General features: G+C 40.4%; 1 protein-coding gene across 4 annotated transcripts in view; it reads right to left on the reverse strand.

The window, feature by feature from the left end:
- Positions 1-5,872: 5,872 nt before the first annotated feature.
- Positions 5,873-25,080, reverse strand: part of RASA2 (RAS p21 protein activator 2) — a 113,762-nt gene continuing 94,554 nt past the window's right edge. For 2 of the 4 annotated variants that reach the window (XM_048865422.2, XM_048865424.2), the window contains exons 16-24: positions 23,234-23,320; positions 23,072-23,149; positions 15,840-15,913; positions 14,331-14,437; positions 12,469-12,551; positions 11,488-11,696; positions 9,598-9,701; positions 8,728-8,917; positions 7,587-7,902 (exon numbers count right to left, since the gene is read on the reverse strand). In XM_048865422.2, the coding sequence (XP_048721379.1) occupies positions 7,872-7,902; positions 8,728-8,917; positions 9,598-9,701; positions 11,488-11,696; positions 12,469-12,551; positions 14,331-14,437; positions 15,840-15,913; positions 23,072-23,149; positions 23,234-23,320 (963 nt within the window). In that variant the 3' untranslated portion in view covers positions 7,587-7,871. The other 2 variants (XR_007358612.2, XM_048865423.2) reach the window with 2 other exon arrangements.

The raw sequence follows: 25,080 nt of genomic DNA on the forward strand, positions 1-25,080 counted from the left end.
CAAAGAGCTATATCAAGTGCATCACATTGACAAGAAGATCAGATTCCTTGTCTCCTTTCATCTGAAGCACCAAGGGCTCAGGGTATCCAAGCTGTTGCTAGCTACATGGATCAAGCTATGCATCACAGAGGCATACAAGATGTCAGGTATTCCTGTTCCAGCCAAAACAAAGACACACTCAACAAGCTTTATGGTGACTTTGCCAGCAGAAACAGCTTGTGCTTCGACTGCAGAGATCCGCAGTGCAGCTCTGTGGTCATTGGTCAATACCTTTCTTATATACTATAAAGTGGATGCCCTGTCTTCTGCAGACGCCGCCTTTGGGAGGAAGATGCTGCAGTTGGTGGTCCTGTAAAAGCACTGCTATTTTGGGCAACTAACTCAGCAGGGTTTCCCTATCTCATTCTGTTTTTCTTAGCCTTCTCAAGGTCTGTTCACTTCTTGCTACTTCCCATACATATCAGAGTTGTGGGAGATGTTGGTTGCAGAATGGTGAATTTCTTACCTGAACATTCCTTTCGGCCAGCAGTGTTTCCAACCTTTCTACCTTCCCTGGATGCCTTCCTATTCACCAGGCAGTATTTAATTTTGATAGTTAGGCATGCCAGCTATAGCCTACAGTACATAGTTTATTGGTTGGCATTAAAGTTATGGTTACTAGTCCTATTCTACAACTTTTCACACAGCTTTGGAATGAATCATCTGACAGCAGGGACATATGCTGTGCTACAACTTTGTGGTCAATCAAAACCATTCTTTTGAGAAATGGGAAATTCTACCTTCTAGATTCAAGTGTGGGCAGAAGCACAGTAGTTTGTTGTCATAGTGGGCTCATAGAGGTGGTGGATTCCTGGTTCCAGAATTTTCCTGATTGTCCTCTTTCCTCTGGTACCTTTGTGAAGAGAATGAACAAAAGGAGTGTTTTTATAGTCTCTCAGAGTACTGTGTAGGGAGAGTAGGGGAGGTTTTGGTTTGGCAATGCTTTCTGCCACTATGTTAAGTCTCCCTCCACAAGAGGGGTGAGCTTGTGAATTTAGATGACCACAACATTTGTTTGGCATGTCAATCTTCCAGGGCCAAAGCCAGATGTGATGTGTGGCTGCTGAGCTGGATGCCATGAACTGGCTGAAAATCTCACTGCAGCCATTGAGGCATCTTCCACAAAGGCTGTTGGTAAGGAAATTTTCTGTAGACCTGAAGTCAGGATGGTCTCTGTCCTTCATAGCTTTAAGGGTCATACAGCCAGGACGCCATGGTTCTTGCAAAGTGTGTAGCCACCAGAGATGCTATAATGGTGGCCAACAAAGCCCCTTCTGAGGGGTGGCTTCCAGCTTTCTACCAGTTGGATCTTTGGTAAGGAAATCCCCTTCAGGTGGGAATACTGAATCTTGTGCTGGAGATGCTGCTGTGACTGGTATATCTGTAATGGCATGTTTTTGGCTCTTGCAACTTACAAGTGCATGCCTGCTCAGACATTCACCTTTATCAGGGGCTTCCCATTCCTCTCTGATCACATTCTCACAGGATTGCTCTCAGGGACAAACTTAGAAGTCAGGTAATAGTGAGGATTTAGAAGGCAGAAATTTACCTTAAGGCTGTCTTCTAGTGGCTGCTCAGGCTGGATATGAATTGTAGATGCAACCTTTTAGCACATGATTTCAAAGATTTCAGGGGAGGGGGAACTGTTTTTTCATTTTTTCCATGTCCTTCTCAGAGCCTGAATTTGAGAGCTCTCCTTCCTCAGTAGGGGTGGTGTCTGAGTCAGAGGACAAATATCTTTAAGATTATTTATAGCAGAGTTTCTCAATGAGTGGTCTGTCGAGCAGCACCAGTCTGAGATCTCCCTGGCAGTTTAGGAAGACAGCAAAATCTGTCTGGTATCAAAAATGTTGAAACACATAGATTTATAGTTTTTCCTTTCCTTTTTGCTCTCTTGGGATTTTTTTTGGCATCGCAGCTCAGCTGTGGCTGGGTCATGGTCTTGTGCAAAATGCCTTGAACCCTCTGTATGTCTCCTACCCCTGGTGGGGTCACTCTCCTGCCTGACTGGGGAATGGGATTTCATTGCTGGAGTTTCCTGATGCAAGCTAGGAAGAGGAGGAGCTGAGTATAAGCCCTGCTTCTCTTTCTAGGGAACTTAGGACCCATTTTAGGACTTGGGGTAGGGTCCTGAGGCCCCTAAAGGGTTTTTCCTTTCTCATCCTGTTCTGCCTTGAGGACTTATCCCTGGGCTGGCTGCTGAAAGTTTTCCTCTTCCCATTACGGTCTGCATCTCCATGGCCTTTTCCATGTTTGAGTCATGGCTTCTTGGGGTAGGGTGGAACAAAATATGCCTACCTGACTCAGAGCCCCATGTCCCAGCAAGGCAAGGATCAGCTGGCTGAGAACAGGCAGGGCACAATTTGTTCTCAAAAGAGCCCAGGAACAGGGTTGGCAGGTTTGTATAATTTTTGGTGGTGCCCAGAACGGGTCCAAGTCCGTTCCCAACCTAAGGCTCTGAGAGGGAGTTTGGGTGCAGGATGAGGTTTGGGTGCAGGCTCTGGGAGGAAGTTTGGGTGTGGGAGGGGTGCAGGCTCTGGGCTGGGACAGGGGTTGGGGTGCAGGAGGGTGTGTGGGAGCAGCCTTGGGGTGGTCGGTGTGGGTTCTGGGAAGGGGTTTGGGGTGCAGCAGGCAGGTTGCCCCAGGCCTTGGATGGGGTGCCAGAGAGGACTCTCCCTGTCTGCAGCAGTGACCAATAACTCCTACAAGCTTTTCCTCTCGTGTTAACTTCATGAACACAGAAGACAGGCACAACACTGCCTCTAGTGAAATACTCATTTTATGCTGAATGGGGACTGGAGTTTTCATTCAAACAAATAGTGATCTATCCTTTCACGTGGCTCCAGTGGTTTTGGATTTACTTTAGGGGCTGCAAAAAATAAGAATTCATGTTCCACTGCACCTTTGAAGCACAAATGGGACCCAGCAGTTAGATTGTGTACCCCGAATATACAAGTTTCAGAGTAGCAGCCGTGTTAGTCTGTATTCGCAAAAAGAAAAGGAGGACTTGTGGCACCTTAAAGACTAACCAATTTATTTGAGCGTAAGCTTTCGTGAGCTGCAGCTCACTGAACGCAGCCGATGAAGCGAGCTGTCGCTCATGAAAGCTTACGCTTAAATAAATTTGTTAGTCTCTAAGGTGCCACAAGTACTCCTTTTCTTTTTCCCTAATATACAAGTGCTCTCAGTTCAAGTCATTTAAAAGGCACTTATTTTACAGTGATTGGTGCTATATAAATGGCTGTAATAATAAATGATTACTTAATGACCAAATGAGGAACTGTGGGATCACTACAAGAAATGGCTAGGAAGGGGAGGTGTTTACATAAATGCAGTGTTCACACAGCCCCTGCATTTGAGAACTTGGATCTAAGGCACTAAGTGATTAAATGACATTTAGCTACAAAGACGTTGCCCATGTGCTTGTAAATTCTGTAGCAAAACTGGAAGTATAATTGGCCTAGAAATCATACCTTCATTGGTCCTATCTGAGTCATGGTTTAGAAACTCAAAACGATGCACTGGTCACAGAAAGAAGCAATCTCAGTGGGTGGTGGTGAGAGGGGCAAGCACTCTGACAGAATGGTGATAGGCCTGATCTATAAGGGAAATTGATTGGCCTAGCTGTTCCAGAAGAGCACTGTGTGGAGACACTATTCCAGAATAGCTATGTTGGTCAATTTCCCCCATGCAGACAAGGCCTTAGCTAGAGAGACGTCATGCTAACATCTTGAAGACTGAACTTTTGATCAAGAGGATTGACATATTGACATTGTTAAGGTCCATTAACATATTTTACTGCATGCTTCACTGGCCCTCTGCCAAATTTTATATGAAACTCAACCGCCAATCTGCCAAGCCTGGGAAAATAAAGGCATCAAAGAGAAGCATTTTAAACAAAACACAGGTGATCGTGAAATGTTATTCCAATTGGGTTTAATCAAATTAGAGCATTTGTAACTCAGCACAGCCAAAGCAGTTAAACTTGAAATATACTGAAGATTTAAAATACCTGTCATTTTTAGGGCTTTGCTGTGCAGTACTTACCAGATAAAAAATCATAATTGCAGAAAACATTCTATAATATGGCAATGGTTCGTTGGCCAAAGCTGTCCGTGCCTACTGTATTTTTTCTTTCTGGTAAATTATTCTCGCCCCCCATCCCAAAGTCAGCTGGAACATCCTAAAATGTTGTTCTGCATCTACAAGACCATTTACATTAAGTAGGCAAATTCCTACCAATATCCAGCTTTAAAATTTGTTTGGTATTAAGTCTGGTTTATTGCTGATATTTTTCACTATTTGTCACCAGTCCTGGGAAAGGAGGTAGTCCTTTATTTCCTTCTTCTTGACGCCCCAGTTTAATTGTTCCTTTACTTTCCAAACCAAGGCTTTAATACAACTTGCTCCTAAGCCAATCAACACAGATTCCAAAATGATCAGAAAGGTTGCTACATGGCTCCCACTGAAGAGCTCTCAGGCCAGCAGCAAAGGAACAACTTCAGTGACTGGCACAACCAAAAGAAGCATCTCAAGTGGTGCGGGTCCTATTCCTATAAAACTATTCTATGGTATACTGACCACACGTTTAGACTACAGATTTTGCTGATACACATAAAAGAAAAATATATATCCTTAAATCATGGTGGAGAGGAGACAGAATAAAAACAAGGTAAGGTAAAAGACAAGTGTGAGATAAAGGTGGCTTGTTTATAAAGTAATTTATCAAACCTATTTGAGTTACAACAGAGAAGATGGTGGTGCTTATTTAGCACTCCTCTTTAGGACAGGAAGTGACAGACAAGTTAAAATGCCAATCAAAATGAGCATGTCATACAATGACAAAGACACCCAAATATCCTTAAATGCATCAGACCACTCACCAATTTAATAGGGTACGCCTTTCAAGATTGACCACACTGCTACCCTCCTGTGCAAATTGTTATGCTAAGGGACCCTCTATTAATAGTGCTTTTCTCTCCACTTAGTAGTCCTAAATCAGAAAGTAATTGAATCTATGAGGTAGCCATACAGGATTACTGAATTTCACTTCATGTTGTTTCTGTAAGATGGAAGATAGATTGTAGCAAATAGTTCTACTTCACTATGCAATTAAGCTACCAACAATTTTTAAGAGAACCAAGCCTCACAGAAAATACATAGCCCGAATCAATATGTCATCATTTATTTGTGAGTTGTTCTCAAGCAATGTTACAAAAGTTTTTAATATTTTATAAGAAAATAAATTTAAATAAAAATACATTTTCAACAATACATCATCCTTACACAAATTAAAAAACATTAAAAAAGAATTTACAGTCCAAATAAAACTAATTACTGAGCAATGTTTTAATGTCTAGGCTAATCAAAGTGAAAGCAACTTGAATATTAATCTCTTATTTGTACCTAATTTAATTCTAGAGTACCTACTGCATTTTTAAACATACTGTAAAATGACGAATTACATTTTAAAGGCCTAAGGTCTTAAAGGCCTAGCTGTCCTTTTCTATATAGTCTAGTACCATCAAAGCAAATGAAAAGTGCATTTTCAAAAGGTTTTTTTTTCCTTACAATAATATAAGATTTAAGCTTGTTATATTTTTAACTTTGCTGTTAAGTGACAGAAACAGGCTTCAAGAAACAGACACAAGCACATTTTGTAATAAGGCTGGTCACAATAAATAGCAAAACTTAATTCTAACAGGTTTCAGAGTAGCAGCCGTGTTAGTCTGTATTCGCAAAAAGAAAAGGAGTACTTGTGGCACCTTAGAGACAAACAAATTTATTTGAGCATGAGCTTTCGTGAGCTACAGCTCACTTCATTGGATTCCGATGAAGTGAGCTGTAGTTCACGAAAAATCCGATGAAGTGAGCTGTAGCTCACGAAAGCTTATGCTCAAATAAATTTGTTCGTCTCTAAGGTGCCACAAGTACTCCTTTTAATTCTAACACTTATTAGTGCTGTTCAAATCTGGCAAACCTTGTTTCTTTGGCAAATAGCTAGGTCAAATTGACCTTGACAGAATACATTTCTGGGTGTCAACAACAAATTGAATTTTTTCTAACTGAAATTGAGGGCAAGTAAAATTCTTTTAAGAATACATCCAATAGTAAAGTAATGCAAAAACAGGACTATACTTGTTGGTAAAATGGCAAGTAGTAATAAATGATTTGATGTTGAAGACACTGGTATCAAATCCCAACTGATTTCAATCAGTTGCTTTAATACTAAAAAGTGATTGTTCTAATAGAAAAGTTACCTTAATTTCAACAGTGATTTCAATCCTGTGATACCAACTGACTGGATTTTAGAAGAAGGCACCCTACAACAGTATTTTAAACAGCTTATTGTTTTGTAAACATTGTGGATCTACATTTGTACTGATGAATTACATTCTCAACTCTGACTGGGGCAAATCATGATTATAAAAAAACAGCAAGTGCTCCAAAAATGAAGTACTACCTGTACACAGTGTGTTTTATTTTATTTTACTTTACCATGTATACCATAATATTTAATACTGGTGAAGGAAAGTTTAGCCTTCTCTTCTCCAAAGTGTTACCTTGCTTCTACGGATTATGTACAGATATGGTTTTCAGCATAAACATTAATTCTCAGAGGAAGAGAGCAAGAATCAAAACTTTCTAAACTCAAGAATGCCAGTTCATATTTGTTGGATCTGACAAATAAAAACCCCCACATAACTAGAAATTAAAAAATAGTCATAAAGCATTTTTTTAACACATAACAGCACTGATCATTCAACTGATCATAAAGATTAGATACTACAAAGTATCTAAAAATATAATCTGGGGCAGTCCAGATATCTAAAGTGCTTGGAGTGATTATTCTAGAGAGATTATTTAATATAGCTGTAATGAGAGGTGAGCTGGACCGAAATGTGCCAATTTTTTATTTTCAAAAAAATCCTAGATGGGAAGATGTAAAGTGAACAGTATCCAACCAACCACAGCATTGTCACATTTGCATTCTTCTCATTTGCAGGAAAGCTAGCTTCCAAAAAGTGTTGCTAATCTGCATTTTAAAAATAAATAATAATAATAATTTAAAAAAACATCAAGAAAAATTAGTACCTGATTTTTTACAAAAGAAAAACAGACTGTGGTCTTATGTCACGCCATCCACTGCTCACCCCAAATGTAAACAAGAAGTACAATCTAATAACAGATTCCCTGATTTCTCCTTCTTCAGTAATTTTTTTTAAAATAAAAATATAACTAACATTGGTGTCTGCAGTACACAGAACACATTGCATGATTTTATAAAACTTCAGTTGCAGTTACCTTGGAGACCTGACAAAATTAATAGTTTGACAAAGGAAGAGAAAAAAGTCATGCACTGAATGTGAAGGTTCAGATCCTTTTGAGTCACCATATGTTGGGATTTCCACTGCAAGACTTTCAGCACAGCAGGCACTGATGGTGGATTAAATGCGAGTCCAGTATATTGAGAGATGTAATCCAATCAACAATTGGTGTTGATTTTCCTCCTTCAGAAAGCTAATTCCTTTAGGATGTTCCAAGAAAAAAAAAAAAAAAAAAAAAGCAATTGCAGAAATATTTAGATTTACTCACAACTGATACTTCAAGAACATGGAGCTTCAAGTTCTTCATCAAAACAGGAATAACCCTCATGATCAGTTTCCCAAACAGATACTTCTCTATTAAATATTAAATAGATTGTGAACACAGGTAGCATTTCTGTTCATTCTTAAATACTTCGGACAAGTGTACACCATGAATAAAAAACCCACCAAAAAAAACACACTTCCAGTTTCTTCCGAATCCACATAAGCCACAGTTTAGTTTTGTTAGGAAACTTTTCCAACAATTGGGTTTTCTCTGGAAAATAAAACTGCATATAAGTATTTTTGCTGGAAAAATAGCTGGTTTCTAATAATCATATAATTTAACTTAGTTTGTTTTAAAATGTCAAGCTATACTTTCTGCATAATTTTTAGTGCATGTTGGGAAGTCTCACTATTTGCTCAAATCCTGATGTGCTATCACACGAAAGCAACATTAGCCCCGAAACAGACCTGTTCAAATCACTGAGCAAACAGGAAATCAATGTTAAGAGGTCTCCTTCTCTTACAATTTGGGTCTTCCTTACACAAAGGAAAAAAAACCCCATGACAAACAAACAAAGTATGAATATTCACGATTGACAGTTAAGTCTGAAGTTCTAGACTAGCCTGACTGCTGATGTAACGCACCTTTTACCATGGCCAATGGTATGTCAAACTGACAGGTGTTCACACCAGTCATTGTTGCAGTACTTTTAGTAGTGTTAGTGTTTGCTGACTTGGTTTCCTGGGAATCCTGTTTCAGAAGCAGTACTTCTGGGGAATAGTATTATGCCCCATGAAGTGTCATGATAATCTGGTGGTGAATCAGCTCGTCTAAATACCTGATTTATGTATTAACAGTAGTAGTAATACACTTTTACATTAAGATAGTCCCCAAATGTCCAGTTGGGTTTGGGGCCCCCATTTGTGTTGCACACTGAACAAACACTGAAGAAAAGAATCCCTGCCCTGACAGGTTTAAACTCAACAGCTATCATCCGAAGGTGTTAAGACACTTGTACCGCTTGAAAGCCCCCACCGCCCATCTTTTTTCCCCATATGTACATACAGGGTGGCCGGAATTACAGAGGATACTTACTCACTGCCATATTTAGCACTTGATGACCTTTTCTTCCGATATTTTTCATGAGGCTCGTTCAGCTTTTCTACTATGGCTATTATTTGTTGAAGAGTTTGGAAAGTTGCTACAGAGTCCTCAATTGTGAAATTAGAATAGTCGTCTAGTTCTTTCTGTGGACCTTGATAGACTGCAATACTTCCACAAGCCTCTACAAAGACCACCACAAATAAAAGGTTACAGTTTTCTACTTTCAGTAAACAGAGCTAACTCATCTCATTGATCAGATAGGGATTTCAAAGTTTTCAAATATGGAGTTACTTTTAACAAACGTAAAATGGACTAAGCCAGGGAGGAAAAATGGTATTAATGAGATATGGTGAGCAACTTGGTTTAGCTTTGTAAGTTCATCCTCAATGGGTCTAACATTTATTCTACATATTGGGTCCCTACAATAGAAGGACTACCGGTAATGCTGCCATAAAACTGATTCTTTCTTGACTCTTAGTCATGCCACCAAGGATTCTTTTTCTCAGCACTAATAAAAAGCAATAGTACAAGACCAAGTGGCTCTAGGTGTAAGGGAGCATAAGTGACATTCCCTTTGCTCACTGCATGGAAATTGTATATATTCTCGTTAATTTGCAAACAAATCCAATTAGCACATTAATGGGAGTTACATGTGCACATACAGAGACAACCACCTCAAACTGCTGAATGAGAATGATTTGATCATACAGCAATATCAGAAATTTAGTAGAAAGTACATTCATTTTAATTTTATATAAAATTGTAAGTATAAAACATTAACATGACATTATCAGTCTTATTCTCCATGCCATTACAATTATTTTATGCTACTGTAACTCCATTGAATTAGTATTCAGATACCTTCCATCTTTTGTAGTTTAGGCATGTTGATAGCAAAAAGTGAATAAATTCTTTCGGTTTCTCTATCCCCATCAATCTCAATTTGAATATCAGCAGGAACACCTCTACAAAATAAAGTTAGGTGAAGATACAGATAGTAAATATTGCAAGCCATTCTCCTAGAGAGCTTGAACGCAAATAAGAGCTGAATGAATTTCAATATATTTATCCATTTATAATTATAATGCCTGTCACTCACATAGAACTTCACATATTCAAACTAGTGTTCAAGATTTAACAAGTTAATAAATCTTATATGGATGCAAAAACATGAGTTTACACAAATTAAAGTAGAAGACAGTATAGCGTTACTAAAAATGGACTTTTACAGCAGAATTTGCCGTATATTTGAAAATAATTCCAATGCCACAATAAGGTTAGTTACCATGGGGAATAAATGCCCAGTTTTAATAGTCCCTACTATATTTGAAAGTGAAGACACTAGGAGGGAGAGGCATTATTTAAAGTAGTATAATGGAATATTTTTAGGAATAAAGAGATGAAAACATTCTTAAAAAGTGATGTTCATTTGAATTGGTGGAAGTCCTACTGTGTTAATGAATTGAGATATTTTAAAATAATAATACTCTTTCAGTTAATACTATACGGTATTATCTTCCATGGGTCTGGGAGACTGGACTAGATGATTTAATAGTGTTGATTGAATTAAACATTGAGGGTAGCATACAATCCATCAAGTTAAAGATAAATTTATTAGAAATGCAAAATTATGCTTTTTATTTTTTTAAGCAGCAGCCTAACAAAATTAAGTAGCAAATTAATACTTCTATCAAAATGTCCGACAAACACAAATTGTAAGATTACATTGCTTGTTTTCTTCTTTAGGTACAGTATATTTTAAAGAAAATTATTGTAGTAATGGTTGGTAGAATACTAGGTAAGAAGGTAAAGTGGACTACTTGAACAGCACAGTGACAGACTTGGGGCTGAATCATCAGTTGCAAGTCAGCGAACTGTGTACAACTTAGCTAGCAGGGTGTGATATAGTGGCTCTCTGCCATCTGTGGATCCTAACTTGGATCCTGAATCTGATCAAACTAGAGAAGCCTCAAATTTGCTCTAATTTTCAACAGCTGCTAACAATCCAAAAGGAGCAGTTGCACCATCCAGAGGTAGCCAGTGATAAGCAACACTGGTTACACCCCTTCCTCAACATGCCTTCCATTCATTCCGTGCACCAGAGCCCAGAGGGTGAACAGGGATATCTCTGTATAGCTGGCTAAGCCAGCTTCAAGGCTTCATCCTGCTGGCAGTGTGCAAAGCAGATGCATTAGATGACAGGATCTGGCTGATGGTTGTCAATTACTGCAGGGTGGGGAGGGAAGAGACAGCAGCCATGAAAAATCCAAAGGGTCTGTGGCACAGCTGCTGAGAGAAGCCATTTCTGTAGCAGCAGCAGGAGAGGGACAGCACTGCATTCCCATATTTACAGTATATGTGAAGAACCCACTTGGTTCTAAAAACTACTGCTTCTGTAATACTGGTGGGTGAGGTAATCCAATAATCAATGCCCAGACTAGAGGAATCTTGAGCTACAATATATAGTCTGTAGAGTGATAGCAATAACTTACAGCATTTCTAATTTACATGCTACACTGCCCTTTTCTTGTATTTTAAAATATTAGATGAAATAACATGCCTATCAAAATAAAATATTTTATACTGATAAAGCATGGTTACTATTTTATTTTTATTTTTTAACTAGAAGAGAAGCATACAGCTAACTTGTGAAAGAAAACACAAAACTAATGCTTAAACCATCTGCAAGTTGCAAAAGGAATCAATGACTCATTTTATTGTAGAATGCTTTTTACTTCAGAAGCAACTTACGCAGTGCATGGAGTGCAGCCCTTTGTGTTCTCAGTGGTGGCCTTGCAGCAAAGCCAGTTCCCATTCAGAAAAGCGGAGGGATGATAAACACTCAGTCTCCTCTGGTTACACCTGCTTACCCTGCAGAGAGCTTCTATCCACTCACTAGCTTCCACACAGTTATTTGCCTGGATATAGAGTGGCTTCTCTCCATAAATCACTTGAAACATCTGTGGATGAAAGTGTTTTATTCTGCAAAAATTCTATTCAGTGACAGAGTCAACATACTGAGTAACTCTGAAGATATTCAAATCAACTGAATAGAGGTCACTGTAAAAAAAAAAAAAATCACCAAAACTCAACAGCCACAAGGAACCACAGGAAGTGAATTAAGCGGAGGAAAGGAGAGGTCTTTCTTCCTCCTCTCTCTATTGCTGCTGCTGCTGCCCCATTTCTAATCTGACCAAGCACCCTGGGACATTGATACTACTTCTCACTCATCATCTCTGCTCCCTGGCTACACCACTTCCAGATACCAGGAAGCACTGCTCAAGAAGGTAAAGAACCAGCTGCCTTGACCCCATGGCCCCTGGTGCTCAGACAGCTGCTCTCCATCTTTGAGCAGCACTCCTTTGGAGCAAAGCAACATGTGGATGAGGAGGGAAGGGAAGAGAAGATGTAAATCCCCCTATTTCCTTCAGCATCATCTCACAGACAGCAGCAACATAATTTCTCCACAAATTAAAAGGCATCAGAACCCTCCAGAGCTGCCTCCTCTATCACCTCTGCTCAAAGAACAGCTATGGTTTCATGACCCCAGAGAATTGTGGGATTGAAGTAATGACAAAAAATGTTTGTTTGGAAGCCCAGAGCAGAAAAAAATTGAGAATTTAATTCTAAAGTGATAAGGGATTATTTTATGAAGTTATCACCACTAGTCATTTCTTCAAGAACTCATCAGGAATTATGAATCTATTATTTCAAAAGCTACATCTGACTCACATTTTTCCTATTGAAGGCGCTCTCCTCAAGCTTCTCCACAGTGAGGATGTTTTTGATTGGAATGATGTAAATTGGTTCTTTGTCTGCATAAATTTGTGAATGGATAACAAGAATGAATCAGACTACAAATCATTTCCTGGGATCAGAGCACGGATACTAGAAGTTGAGATTTCACAAGATATGCATCCACATTGTTGACAAAGGACAAACTAATCAAAAGGTTTAACACTAGTGATATGAGAATAAAGGGCTCAGAAATGAGGCACAAAAATAGACATTACGGACAGGCAAAACACATTTGTTTCTCACTCATTTGTTTGTAGTGTTGCATAAATTAATAAACAATACATAGGAAGCAGGTTGAACAAGTATGTTCACTGTTCTTTTATTAAAGTGAGAAGTTGAATTGTGATCAACATAGACCAAATCTCATCAGATGCCATTCTGCAACAGACCAGTGGAAGAGAGAAAGCCTTCCTGTGTAGGAAATCAAGACTTTACTGTATCATGTCCTTTTGAAATCCAACACTTCTAATGGGTCAAAATGTGTTAGTTAAATTAGCATGCCTACACATACTGTGTGAAGACTATGAGTGAAGGCAGATTCAGGATGAGCAAGCTAGAAACACTCCAAGACTAGGAAAGCAGTTCCTCCACTTGATAGGCAAAGTGCCAATAATCAGGAAAATACTGATGAGATCCTTACCCTTGCGTATTGTGAATGAGTAGCACAGAACACAGGAAGAGACAAAAACATGAAAGCTAGTTCTTAGCTGTGGTACCATATATGAACTCCTAATTCATGTTGCGTATATAGCTTTAGTCAGGCAGCACTAAGGATGTAATGGATACAGTCAACTATTCAGAACATATAAATGCCTATTCATGGGCCATTGGCTAGCATCAATTTATTTTGTTTGTTACTCATAACTGACAATTATAGTCATGCTGTCAGTGTGTTTCTAAGTGCTCCTCAAAATGTATATATGTCACAGTTCTGTCACCAGTAGACCACTTCCTTCACAGTATCACACAAGTAACAGTATCCTCTTTGATAGGTCTGCAGATAGGGTAAAGGCAGAAATCAAGGTTTCATGGTTGATAACAAAAACAGGCAGTTTTGATTCCTGAATGAAAACTAGGCTCTGCAGCTCATGAACTGAAGATTCCTGAATTTTGGATTTCTGCTGATTGATTAAATAGTAAAGACTCTTGATTAAATGGTGAAAACCCTTAAGGACAGTTCTGTGAGATGAAGAAATTGATTGCTCTGTAGACCTTTTTCCACTTGTGATTCTATAAACAAGTAATAGTCTATGAAGTAGTCAAACTAATTTGTGATTAACACAGTACATTTCCAGAAAACTTTTAGTCACCAGCACACATTTTACTCTAGCTAGAAATCCTTTTAAAATCGTAAAAACTCCCCAATGTTCGCTGATAGTTCTGCTGGTTATGGGGAACCCAACAGTGTGGAATTATAGTAGGGTTTGTCGAAGTCCTTCTGCAGGATGGCTAGGAACTAGATCTCTACAGCTCAGATGGGAAGTGTTTGGAATGCAGGGTAGAACAATCCTATATGCAACATGCACCTCTGGGGGGAAAAAGCAAACAGATTTGGGGATAAACAAACAAACAGGATTCAAAACTGGATGCAACCAAGACACTGAGAATCACTTCAGAAAAGGAAATAGCCAAAGATTGAAAATTGTTAGTGTTTTGTTATTACAGTAAATAAGAACATGATCATGATATTTAAAGTCACTTAATGGCTGTGACACACACATTTACCATTTCTTAGCACAATTACATAAGCAGTGTTCAATAAAAACCAAATTGCTGAAAAACAGATTAAGATTTACCTCGTTGTTTGTGATAAGTGAGCTCTCTGCTTGTTAGGCAGAACCATCGTTTCTTGAAATTCTTTTTTCCAATCCGAGTTCTTCCTTGAGCTCTTTTATACATTTCACTGTACAGAGAAATCACATTATTAATGCACAAACCTCACCTACGAAAGAGCTTTGCTTTAAAAACTTAGTTTAAAAACTAACTGGAGAGAATGAGCTATTTGTCATGCAATGAAAACACGAAAAATCTAGGTTTAAAGACTACTTTGGTTCACAAAATAGATCTTGAAACTCCCTCTCTTATAGTGACTCTGTCAAGAGATTCTTTAGCAGGTAAGAACTTTGAGCGCTAGACAATCAAAATCCCATCACTTGTTTGAAGCAGCAATCCAGGACAGGGGCCTCTTGCATACCTCTGGAGACCTGCATTTTACCAAAATGGTGATGTGCATCCAAATGAGATTCTCTCTCCTCTCCATCTTCCTCAGAGTATATAGCTTCATCTAGCTTAGGAAACAGGTGCAGCTGAACTGATGTTCAACACAGTTCAAAGGCAAATGCAGACCAGAACAAATTACATTCAAACACTGCTTTAACTGCACCCTTTGCTGACACCTATTTTCAGCAATGGGTAAATCCCCTAGCGCCGATAAGGCTTGTGAATCAGGATGTTTAGTGACTTATCTGTTGTAGCTGTCTTCTTCCCCATTTCTATTCAGTATGTTTTGGGAACAAGCATTGTTCTCCCCCATGTTTTGGCAGGGTAAAAGGTACACAATTTTCCATATTAAATAAGTTTGGCCATTTAACTCTCATGTGCCAGAAGTTATTATTCTGCAGAGGATGATTCCGTTGCTAAAAATCTGCTTCCCAGATATAAACTGAATATATTTAACCCAGGAATAGCTTGTAAATAGATTAACTCAAGGGAGTTTATGGGCAAAAGAAACTTTTTACTTTACCATTAACCATCTCTGCCCCACGTTTTTCAAATATTCCATGATTCATTAAGAATGAAACTTTCATACGCTCTCTAATTATGGGAAGTATTTTTCTGCTTTGGTATATTTGGGGTCTCAGAGCTCAAGAAGCAGAGCATGTGAAGTCATTCTAATAGCAGGTTATGGGATTCTGAAATACATTTTAACGTTTATTAAATCTGCCACTGAGAGGGCATGATTACATTCCATCAGAAATACAGAGACACACTTAAAAAATTAAGAAATACGATAAGGTGAGTTATAAAAATTCCACAAGAGCGGTTAACGAATTCTACAAACTACATATCATTGATGTATCTCGAATGGAGTATTTTCACAAATTTCATAAATAGCATAATCAACGCAACATGTCTTCTAATTATTGCTCATTTTATAAAGTAATTTGCTGTAATTAAATAAGGGTAAAATTCATACAGATTTACATGTATAAATGCTAAAAGATGGACATGCAAAACATTCTTGCTTTGATATAATTTCTTTACTAAACATTTGTGTAATGGACAGTACTTTACACTTCAGTTACCCTTCTTTTAGATGTAGTGGTTCACTCATGCCACTGGGCTCTTTACTTTCAGTAGATGATACTTCATCTAAAAACTAAAGAGAACAAGGAGAATAGGTTATGTTTGGAAAGAAAAAAAGTTGCCCAAATCCATAGTGTTTCTCATAAAAACACCATTTATTACAGTATACAAATACTTCGGTAAATAGAGTGTAACAAGAGGTAAATTGTATGGAATTAAGTTTTAAAAAGGTCAGTAACATGAAAACAGTTTAAAAGAGTACATTAGAAATTTCTAAAACTACACAAAAGATTTCCAAAAGCCTATAGGAGCTGTTGGTTGCTCAGTACTTTTTAAAGTTAGGACACTTATTAGATTAGGAGCCTAATTTTAGGCTCATTTTTAACATCTTGGCCTATGCGTATATGTAATATACAAATATATAAAAAAGTTAAATGGCAAAAAACTTCATTAACGCAAAGTTAAAGTTGACAGGTGCTAGTTTGTACTTTTCAGAATGTCGAGCTCTGCAAAACTCAAATTCCTGAAAAGCAGAAAACGCAGAGTAAGGTAAACGCTTATGCAATCTTAACTCTGACCCTGGAGCTGGCAATAGCCTCTGGAAAATATTTGCATGCACTCCAGTGGCACTCACTGTTTTAGGTGCAGCTGTACTGAATGGTGGAGGAATAAAATTAGAACAACTGCTTTACAGATGTTCTGGATAGGACCTGCATGAGGAATGCCGTTGAGGTTGCTTGTAATCTTGTGGAATGAGCAGTCAGATTGTCTGGTGGAGAATTGCCTGCCAGATCATAACAAACATAGATAAAGGAAGTTATCCAAAATGAAATTCTTTGAGAAGAGACCAGAAGACCTTTTCATTCTGTCCACTATAGCCATGACCTATGTGGTGATCCCAAGGGATGAGGTCCACAATTAGATCAACAAGGCTGAAAACAGAGGACTCCTGAACCTCTGTCCAGACTGAACTCCCTTTGTGGAGGGGAAGATGGTTCCACTGGAAAGTGTGACTCTAGAAGATGAGAACTCTGGGTCTGGTTCTATAAGTGGCCTCACTGGTACAGGTATTGGGAAGCCACAGCTAGAAGATGGAATGGGAGAGGATCTCCCTGGTGAGGGTAGGGCTGAACAACGGGGCGGGGGGGATTGCGGGTACGGGAGGATGACAAGGTTTTCTGGGGTGGTAGGATTCTGGAGGCCGAGTCTCATTGCCCCGTGCCATCAGTGTCCGTGTCTTAGTAGTTGGTGGTTCCTTCTGGGGCTGTGGTGGTACTGCTAGTGATGTACTCTTCGCTTGTGTTATCGTTGGTAATGATGGTTTAGGGTCCTTTGACACTCAAGTGATTTGTTTTGATTGGTATCGAGGTCCATGTTGAAGAGCATTGCTCCAACGAGCCTTTTGATCATGGTCACGAGCATGAAGATTTGCCCAACTTGCAGAGAGGGATCCCTTCTCTAAGATGGTCTAGGAGGGGCTCTGCTCTTAAGTTTACAATAGTGCATCTTATTCTCATGAGAAGGGCCACGTGAAAGTGTCCTTTATTCAAGCCACTCCCATGTCTGAGTAAGGCATTGAGCTAGAAGGTGCATTCCTTGATGTCTCAGGTCCACATACAGGAGGGTTACCACAGGCTGGATTCAAATGAAGCCTCAAGCCTCATGGCACGTTCTGTTAGGTGTTTCCAGTTAAGAGTTCTCATGCCTGCCATGTTCAACTGGCAAGGAGAGGCAGATGCTGTACTTAGAGGAGATACGAGTTTCTCCAAGGCAGTAGAGGCAGCACTGGTGATCATCGCTGAATGAAGAGGAGTCAGGAAAGGGGATGCAACACAGAAGGCTGGGCGTGATTTAAGTCCTGCATCGCGGGATCGGAGGATTCCCTGGGGCAGGGAATTTTAACTATTTATCTAACTATAAAAAAAATAATTAACAGGATAAAACTTTTAAATATTTCACAGGCAAGAACGTAGAAGATGATCAGTTCCAGACACTAGAAGATTCCAACTCAGGCCACACAGTAAAAAGGAACTGGAGAGGCATCGGTGCATGCTGCCCCTTACACCCTCAGTGTGGAGGTGCGGACCAGCAGACACCACTTGCTAGAACTCTGCTGTTTCAGGTGCATGTGCAGCCTTGGTGGAACACAAATAGGGACCAGAATTCAAAGAACAACTTGAGGCTGCAGTCTACATAATTTCAATACAGTATTGTGGATGTTGTGTCACTAGCAGGGCACTGGGGTCTTCTTGCCATGGGTGAGGAGGGATATGACAGCAGTCTGTGGATTTAACGATAGGTAATGGGAAAATATACGTTAGGTGTTGTCTGTTGTAGATGTATGGAAAGATTGTAAAAGGCTGTAAAGTGGTTAAATTTTATAAGTAATATTCTGTCAAGGGAGTAGGCTCAGTGTTTGATCATCGGGCAAGCACAGGCAGTGGAGAGAGAGGGAGGGAGAAAGCGAGAGCACATGTGCAATGGGTGTATTGGGGTGTTTCTCAAAGAAGGCAGAGTTAAGGCTGCGTAGGCATCTACCATAACTTTGTACTTTCTGGTTTTCCAAAGTATGAGTCTTGCTGAACTCGATGTTCTGGAAGGGCACAAGCTCTCCCCACAGCATCCTTAACTTTATTCTAAAGTTTTTTGCCTTTTAATTTCCTAGTTTTTTAAAAAGAAAAATGTTTGTTGGTAGAGGTTATTTAGACAGTTGTAGTTCTGATTTAGGTTTGTAATTGAATGCTGCTGTGGCTATTTAATAATCAGAAGACCTAGCTATTATATAGTGCTTTTCATCAGTAGATCTCAAAGACCTACATGTCATTATCTCCATTTTACAGATAGGAAACCAAGGCTCAGAGAGAGAGAGAGAGAGAGAGAGATGAAGTGACTTGCCCAAGGTCACTCAGCAGGTCAGTGGCAGAGCTGGGAACAGTCCCAATCCAGTGGTCTTTCCACTAGGCCACACAGGTCTATGTGATTCCTAAATGTTCCTTTCCTCCCACCTCTGTATATTTTGCTATAGTGAAATGGGGATAATGGTCATGCTTTGAAAAACAAAACAAAACAAAAAACAAACACACCAACCCTTAATAGAACCACATTTTCCCTAAATCTTTATAGTTCATTCTCAGATTTTTGCCCCACATGAGTTTCAAACTTCAAAGTTGCTAGAATCTGAATTTAAGGAAATGCTGTTTTTTCCCCAGCAGGCTGTATCTCAAGAACCCCTTGCTCAAGTGACCCCACATTTGGATCACTAACCCTCCCTACACTCCCACAAGGCATAGCAAACTTCAAGACAATCTGTCTAAGCAGGCAGATTTTAGAGCACTTAGAAGAGCTGTCATTTAATCAGGAAGGGCTTCCCAACTTTAGCTAGCTCAGAACTGGAGCTCCATTACAATCCTGCATGACATTACAGAGAGAATGGAAGGGAGGAGTTCTACACATCCATCAACAACATAGCAGGCTCAGCCATTAAAACAGCCAGTTCACCTCAATGAGATTCTCTGGAGAGAGAATACTTACTGTAGATGAAACAACAGCTCTGAGGTGTGTGAACTTCCTGTCCCCCACGCTGGAGAGTTTCTGGTGCGTGTCAAGCACACCTGCACTCAGCTCCTCACCCCATCATCAGCAGCGTGTTCCTGGCGCATGCTTTAAGCATGGCTGTTCTAAACTCCCCACCTAGAAGGACAAGGCTTCCCCAGATTGTGATTCACATATGGGGGTGGGGCTCAGACACCCTCAAAAGGCAAGCTCCCCCCAAACCTGGCTCACATGAGGGGGAAGGCTGGGGGATCATATGTCCACAGATGGGCAGGAGCTTTCAAATCTGGCACACATACTGGGAGCAGGAAGGGTGAGAGGCTCAGACATCCCTTGTCCCTGACTCACATGGGGGAGGCGGCAGGGAAGAGGGGAGGGTAACAACCCTTTAGATGGGCAGGGGGAACACACACTTGGGAGGGGAATGTGGGCTGACAGGTACCCCTGATCCCTATTTTGCTCAGGCATGTAGGAATGATATCAGGAGGGCCAAATCGCACCTGGAGCTGCAGCTAGCAAGAGATGTCAAGAGTAACAAGAAGGGTTTCTTCAGGTATGTTGGCAACAAGAAGAAAGCCAAGGAAAGTGTGGGCCCCTTACTGAATGAGGGAGGCAACCTAGTGACAGAGGATGTGGAAAAAGCTAATGTACTCAATGCTTTTTTTGCCTCTGTCTTCACTAACAAGGTCAGCTCCCAGACTGCTGCGCTGGACATCACAAAATGGGGAAGAGATGGCCAGCCCTCTGTGGAGATAGAGGTGGTTAGGGACTATTTGGAAAAGCTGGACGTGCACAAGTCCATGGGGCCGGACGAGTTGCATCCGAGAGTGCTGAAGGAATTGGCGGCTGTGATTGCAGAGCCATTGGCCATTATCTTTGAAAACTCGTGGCGAACGGGGGAAGTCCCGGATGACTGGAAAAAGGCTAATGTAGTGCCAATCTTTAAAAAAGGGAAGAAGGAGGATCCAGGGAACTACAGGCCAGTCAGCCTCACCTCAGTCCCTGGAAAAATCATGGAGCAGGTCCTCAAAGAATCAATCCTGAAGCACTTGCATGAGAGGAAAGTGATCAGGAACAGCCAGCATGGATTCACCAAGGGAAGGTCATGCCTGACTAATCTAATTGCCTTTTATGATGAGATTACTGGTTCTGTGGATGAAGGGAAAGCAGTGGATGTATTGTATCTTGACTTTAGCAAAGCTTTTGACACGGTCTCCCACAGTATTCTTGTCAGCAAGTTAAGGAAGTATGGGCTGGATGAATGCACTATAAGGTGGGTAGAAAGCTGGCTAGATTGTCGGGCTCAACGGGTAGTGATCAATGGCTCCATGTCTAGTTGGCAGCTGGTATCAAGTGGAGTGCCCCAAGGGTCGGTCCTGGGGCCGGTTTTGTTCAATATCTTCATAAATGATCTGGAGGATGGTGTGGATTGCACTCTCAGCAAATTTGCGGATGATACTAAACTGGGAGGAGTGGTAGATACGCTGGAGGGGAGGGATAGGATACAGAAGGACCTAGACAAATTGGAGGATTGGGCCAAAAGAAATCTGATGAGGTTCAATAAGGATAAGTGCAGGGTCCTGCACTTAGGATGGAAGAATCCAATGCACCGCTACAGACTAGGGACCGAATGGCTAGGCAGCAGTTCTGCGGAAAAGGACCTAGGGGTGACAGTGGATGAGAAGCTGGATATGAGTCAGCAGTGTGCCCTTGTTGCCAAGAAGGCCAATGGCATTTTGGGATGTATAAGTAGGGGCATAGCGAGCAGATCGAGGGACGTGATCGTTCCCCTCTATTCGACATTGGTGAGGCCTCATCTGGAGTACTGTGTCCAGTTTTGGCCCCACACTACAAGAAGGATGTGGATAAATTGGAGAGAGTCCAGCGAAGGGCAACAAAAATGATTAGGGGTCTAGAACACATGACTTATGAGGAGAGGCTGAGGGAGCTGGGATTGTTTAGCCTGCAGAAGAGAAGAATGAGGGGGGATTTGATAGCTGCTTTCAACTACCTGAAAGGGGTTCCCAAAGAGGATGGCTCTAGACTGTTCTCAATGGTAGCAGATGACAGAACGAGGAGTAATGGTCTCAAGTTGCAGTGGGGAAGGTTTAGATTGGATATTAGGAAAAACTTTTTCACTAAGAGGGTGGTGAAACACTGGAATGCGTTACCTAGGGAGGTGGTAGAATCTCCTTCCTTAGAGGTTTTTAAGGTCAGGCTTGACAAAGCCCTGGCTGGGATGATTTAACTGGGAATTGGTCCTGCTTTGAGCAGGGGGTTGGACTAGATGACCTTCAGGGGTCCCTTCCAACCCTGATATTCTATTATTCTATTCTCCCGTTCTCTTCCCAGGGTCTCATCCCTCTCCTTAGTTCCCATCACTTGATTCCCCCAACCCCTCGCCCCTTATTCGTACCTACTCTTCCACACCTTGTCAACTCCCCTCTCAGAGAGCATTTGCTTGTGTAGTTTATTCTCCTTTCAAAAAAGTTTAAGTCCCTGCTGACTATTCCGCTGTATTCAGAATACATTTCTCCAAACTAAAAATAAACTAACATTGATAGAGGCAGATGGGAGCAATATGCCTGCTTTTTTTAAACTTCAGATTTTTACCCCAACTTGGATTCAAACTCTCAGTACCTGGGGTGGTGCTTGGACTCGATGACCATAACATATTCTTAGAGCCACTCATGTCCTGTAGTGTAGATATAGTTTCACAGATAGATTACACCGTGCATGTCCAGAGAGTCTATTAGGTGCATGAATAGGCGAGTGTGCCTTACCATGCCTAACTGGAGAAGCAACCCCTTTTTGAAATAATGTTTTCATGTGATTTCCCCCAAAGGACTGCCGGGTGCCAGGCACTCTGATCAGGGTACACTCGAGTATCTGAGGTGATGATCTGAGCCTTAGTTTGATCTCCGTCCATGAGCAAAAAAAATACGGTTGCCAGAAATTACCATCGTTTTAAGAAAAGTGTTGTTTCCCCGAACCCCGCCAGGGCTTGTATCTCAGTAACCCCTTGGTCAAATGGCCCCGTATTTGGATCACTAACCATACCCTGTGCCCACATGGAGGCATACCGAATTTCAAAGCAATCTGATGAAAGCTCAACTGTTCTAAGTGCTCTAAAATCCATACAGTTAAAGTTCAGATCTGCTCTCCATTTAACTATAGCAAAGAGGCACAAATCTATGCATTGAGTAGAGATGTATTTTGATATCTAGTGTTTTCAGTAATAAGACCATTCATAACAAAACTCTGGATGAAGTAATATCAATATAATAGTTTAAGATATATTCTAATAGGATATATATCAATTCAGAGATCATCCAGAGATATTTAAGAAGCCAAGATCTTTAACCTTAAATTCAATACAATTTTCATACATAAACATTCAATAATCTACTTATTTAAAATATCTAAATATTTTATATTGTTCAAGCCTCAGCTTTGTCATTTCCAGCCAAGATGGCGAGCTGGATTATAGCTCCAAAAATTTGCTTCGGCACTTTTTTTTTTTACATCTATGGTTTATTAAAAACAGATTGCACATAATACTTGGATTTCTAAAACAGAATTGCAAGGAAACATCTTATATCATAGGCATTTTATTATTAAGCCTGGCCTGCTCTCAAAGGCATTAAAAACAGCCAAATATTGTTTACATAGTAGGTACCTTTTGAACAGCTTCTGTAAACTTTTCTTCTTGAAACGTTTTGAAAAACTCACACATAAATGTCTCCTTGAAACTTGACTAAAAGAGAAGAGATAAGCGTATAAATTGATGTCTAACAAGAAGTACGTGAAACAAATACATCAAGAATGTTAATATACTTACAAGCTTGCTTTTGGACAAACTTCCCCAGCTCCCCAAAGTTTGGATGGTTTTTGATATAAGAGTTAATGTTCTAGAAGTTTGTGCATCCTAAAATAAATAATTTTAGGAAACAAATTGAAGACTCCCTTTATATTTTTAGGCAACTCAATACAAAACTTGGATTTCAAAATAGGGATTTGGCAAAATGGCCATCTTATTTGATTTGTCACACATTATTTCCAGCTAGAAAGTAAAGTAAATTCTCGAGAGAAAATTTAAACATCTTCTTATACACAGGTTCATGTATTTCTCCCCTCACTGTAGTATCTTAGTGCCTTCCAGTGCATTAAACAAACAACTTGCCAGGTGTTATCATTCATTCTCATCCTCTTCTAAAGGAGAGCTGTGTGTGCGCAAAGTAGCATTTTGTTTTGGTAGGATTTTTTTCTGTATGTTTCAATGTTTGTTGGTTTTTAGGATTTTGCAATTTTTTTCTCCCCCTGCAACATACTGGTGCTAATAAATAGAGACTGGTGGGAAAATGGGTATTTCCCCTGGAAATTTTCAACTTTTTGTTGAAAAATTCAAAACCTAAAGTTTTTTTTAAAATCAAAAATTTTCTTTTGGTTTGTGGTAAAAATGGAATTTTCCACAGAAAGCCCAAAAAAGTTTAGTTCAAACCCCAATTTTCTGTTGAAAAATGGTTTAGATAAAAAGTTTTCAACCAGCTCTGGTAATAAGCTAACACAGCTTTACAACACTGTTTGGTATTTCTGAGAAAACCTGAAAAACTCAGTCAAATACAACTACCCATCTGTGAGAGACACTATTGATAATTTATCGTTGCTGATGAATGTCAGAAATGGAGAGTTTTATGGCTCAATCCCAATTCTTTTTTAAACTTAAAGGCATATTTATATTATAGAAATACATATATACTGTGTCAGGCTGGCTGTCTCTTTAAGAGGAGCAAGGCTCAGTGGGCCCGTGACTGAGGAGCAACATTCCCTATGACTGAAGGGAGAGAGTGGCAGGGGAGGAGGCTTCTGTGTGAAAGAGTCCTGCAGCATGACCCAAACCAGATGGGATCTGACTATAAGCATCAGGTACGGGTCAGGTGGGAAAATAACCAGACCTCCTTGTGCTCAGGTTGTCTCTCTTCCTCCCGCCCATGGGCTTGGTGCAGCAGCAGCAGCATGACCTGCTCTTGCCAGCCAACACCACCTCTGTGTTGAGTGTGCTGCAGAATAAGTCTGCCAAGGAGTCAAAGCCCTTCACTCCACACAGCGTAGCAGGGGTGGCAGATGGCAGGAGCAGGGCAAGGGCACACAATTGCCTGCACATGCAACTGCTGCCGTGCCAACCCCAGGTTCAGGAGGATAGTGGTAGTGCGAACTCAGGTTCGGTGTTGGGTCAGTTTGGAAAACAATTCAACCCTCTGAGGCTTGGGTCCAGCTAGATCTAAGCAGACCTCTACTGTGGTAGGCCTGGGAAAAGGCCAACCCCAGGCAGATGGAGTGGAGACAGACTATGACCAAGGATCCACCCAGGGAAGAACCAGACTGGGGAAAGGACTCCACGGAGAAAGCCCTAGAGGTCAGCAGCTCATGTAGGACCTGGGCCTCCAGGGAGAAAATACAGAGGATCAACACTCTACAAGGCTGCAGGTAGAAGGATAGCCAAGGAGGGGCAAAAAGGCCATTTTGTTTCATGTTTTCTTTGGACTACAGACTTCTACTTTACATAGCCTCCCCAAACAGGCCTATTGCTGGGACTAAGAGGGAAACAGAGGTGGCGTCAATGCTGCACCGTGCCACAGTAGGCAACAAGAAGTTGAGTAGGTTGTCACAACACACACACACTTGAAT

The sequence above is a fragment of the Caretta caretta genome, chromosome 9 (assembly GCF_965140235.1).
Source record: "Caretta caretta isolate rCarCar2 chromosome 9, rCarCar1.hap1, whole genome shotgun sequence".
Lineage (NCBI taxonomy): Eukaryota > Metazoa > Chordata > Testudines > Cheloniidae > Caretta > Caretta caretta.